Consider the following 1,620-nt stretch of genomic DNA (forward strand, 5'->3'; position numbering starts at 1 on the left):
AAGGGGCTGAGCAGAGGGAAAAAGGGGTGCTGGGCCTGGGGAGAGGGTCTGGGTGCTGTGGGGCACCCCCTCTGCCTCTCACCTTGAGTTTTCACTCCCTCCCACAGGGTCCCCAAGGTCCACAGGGACCCAACGGCTTCCCAGGTGCCAAAGGACCCCCTGTAAGTGGTGGCATCTGTGTCTGGGGTCCTACCTGTGCTCGAGATGGTGTTGGGGGACACCTCCCTGTATCCCCCCACCCCATTATCTCTCCTCCTACCCCAGGGTCCTGCTGGGAAGGATGGTTTGCCAGGACACCCAGGACAGCGAGGAGAGTCGGTGGGTCCTCTCTGTCCTCCCCTTGTCTGGGGGTGGGTGGGGGTCACCTACCAACACCCAACATGAATGAACTCTTCTCTTCTCTGTAGGGTTTTCATGGCAAAACTGGCCCCCCAGGTCCCACAGGGGTGGTGGGACCCCAGGTGAGTTGTAGAGATGGAAGCAGGAGGTGTTGAAATGAGCTTGGTGGGATGGAGACCCCCCCTCTACCCACCCTGCCCCACCCCACATAACTTATTCTCTCCCCACAGGGTAAATCAGGTGAGACAGGACCTGTAGGAGAAAGGGGACACCCAGGACCCCCTGGCCCCCCTGGGGAACAGGGACTACCTGGAGCTGCTGGTCGTGAAGGAGCCAAGGTAGGAACCACATCGAGGGTCTCACCTGGACCACCCCAAACCTGAACCAAGCAGGGCTGGGTCCCCCCCCCACCTTGAGCTCTGCAGGGCAACGAGGCCTCTCCCCAGCTTGGTGGGGATGGAACAAAGGTCTCTGCTGCTCTTCTCCACCTCACAGGGTGACCCTGGTCCCTCTGGCATCCCCGGTAAGAGCGGCCCCCCCGGTATCCACGGGTTCCCCGGGACACGGGGAGCACCAGGAGAGATGGTCAGTGTTGTCCCAGGCTTGGACACAACCTGTTAGAGCTGCTGGAGAAAGGGGAGCAGGGACCTTTCTAACCATCTTCTCCATCCTCCTAACAGGGTCCACCTGGTTTGAAAGGTGGGGAAGGTCCCCCTGGTCCCCCTGGACCTGTGGTGAGTACAAAGCATGATGATTTTTGAGGGGTTATCCAGAGTTTTGGGGTCTTCCCTTCACTTCTGTCTTCTCCTCAGGGTTCTCCTGGAGAGAGAGGTCCCACAGGAGCTGCTGGAGGCATTGGACTACCAGGTCGAGGGGGTGCACAGGGTCCCCCAGGTCCTGTGGGTGAGAAGGGTTCCCCGGTAGGTGTAGGGTGAGATGTGTGGGGTGAGATGTGTGGGGCAGCACTGGGACCTCCTGTGTCTCCCATGGGTCCCAACCAGCTTTGATCTCAGTCCTTCTCCTTCCACAGGGTGAACGAGGTCCCGTGGGTCCAACTGGTCAAGATGGGATCCAGGGTCCTGTGGGGCTGCCAGGTCCAGGTGGACCCCCAGGTGCTGCTGGAGAAGATGGGGACAAGGTAAATCAAGGGGTGGGGGGGGACACAGGTGTCACCTACGTGGTGACATTTCACTGGTGACAGGACAGGGAATGTCCCCTGGGATGGACACTGGGGACAGATCCCCTCACAGAGGGGGGGACAGGACTGAGGGAGCTCCAGGG

At 60.5% G+C, this 1,620-nt stretch overlaps 1 protein-coding gene across 1 annotated transcript; it reads left to right on the plus strand.

The window, feature by feature from the left end:
* Positions 1-107: 107 nt before the first annotated feature.
* On the plus strand, positions 108-1,477 carry LOC104526586 (collagen alpha-1(XI) chain-like; the record flags this gene model as incomplete). Its single annotated transcript, XM_029085471.1, has 4 exons — positions 108-161; positions 408-461; positions 570-677; positions 1,370-1,477. Coding segments are annotated over 4 exons (324 nt in total), but the record flags the coding sequence as incomplete, so codon positions are not given.
* Between the last annotated feature and the right edge of the window lie 143 nt (positions 1,478-1,620).

Source organism: Antrostomus carolinensis, unplaced genomic scaffold, assembly GCF_000700745.2.
Source record: "Antrostomus carolinensis isolate BGI_N321 unplaced genomic scaffold, ASM70074v2 Scaffold43056, whole genome shotgun sequence".
Classification (NCBI taxonomy): domain Eukaryota; kingdom Metazoa; phylum Chordata; class Aves; order Caprimulgiformes; family Caprimulgidae; genus Antrostomus; species Antrostomus carolinensis.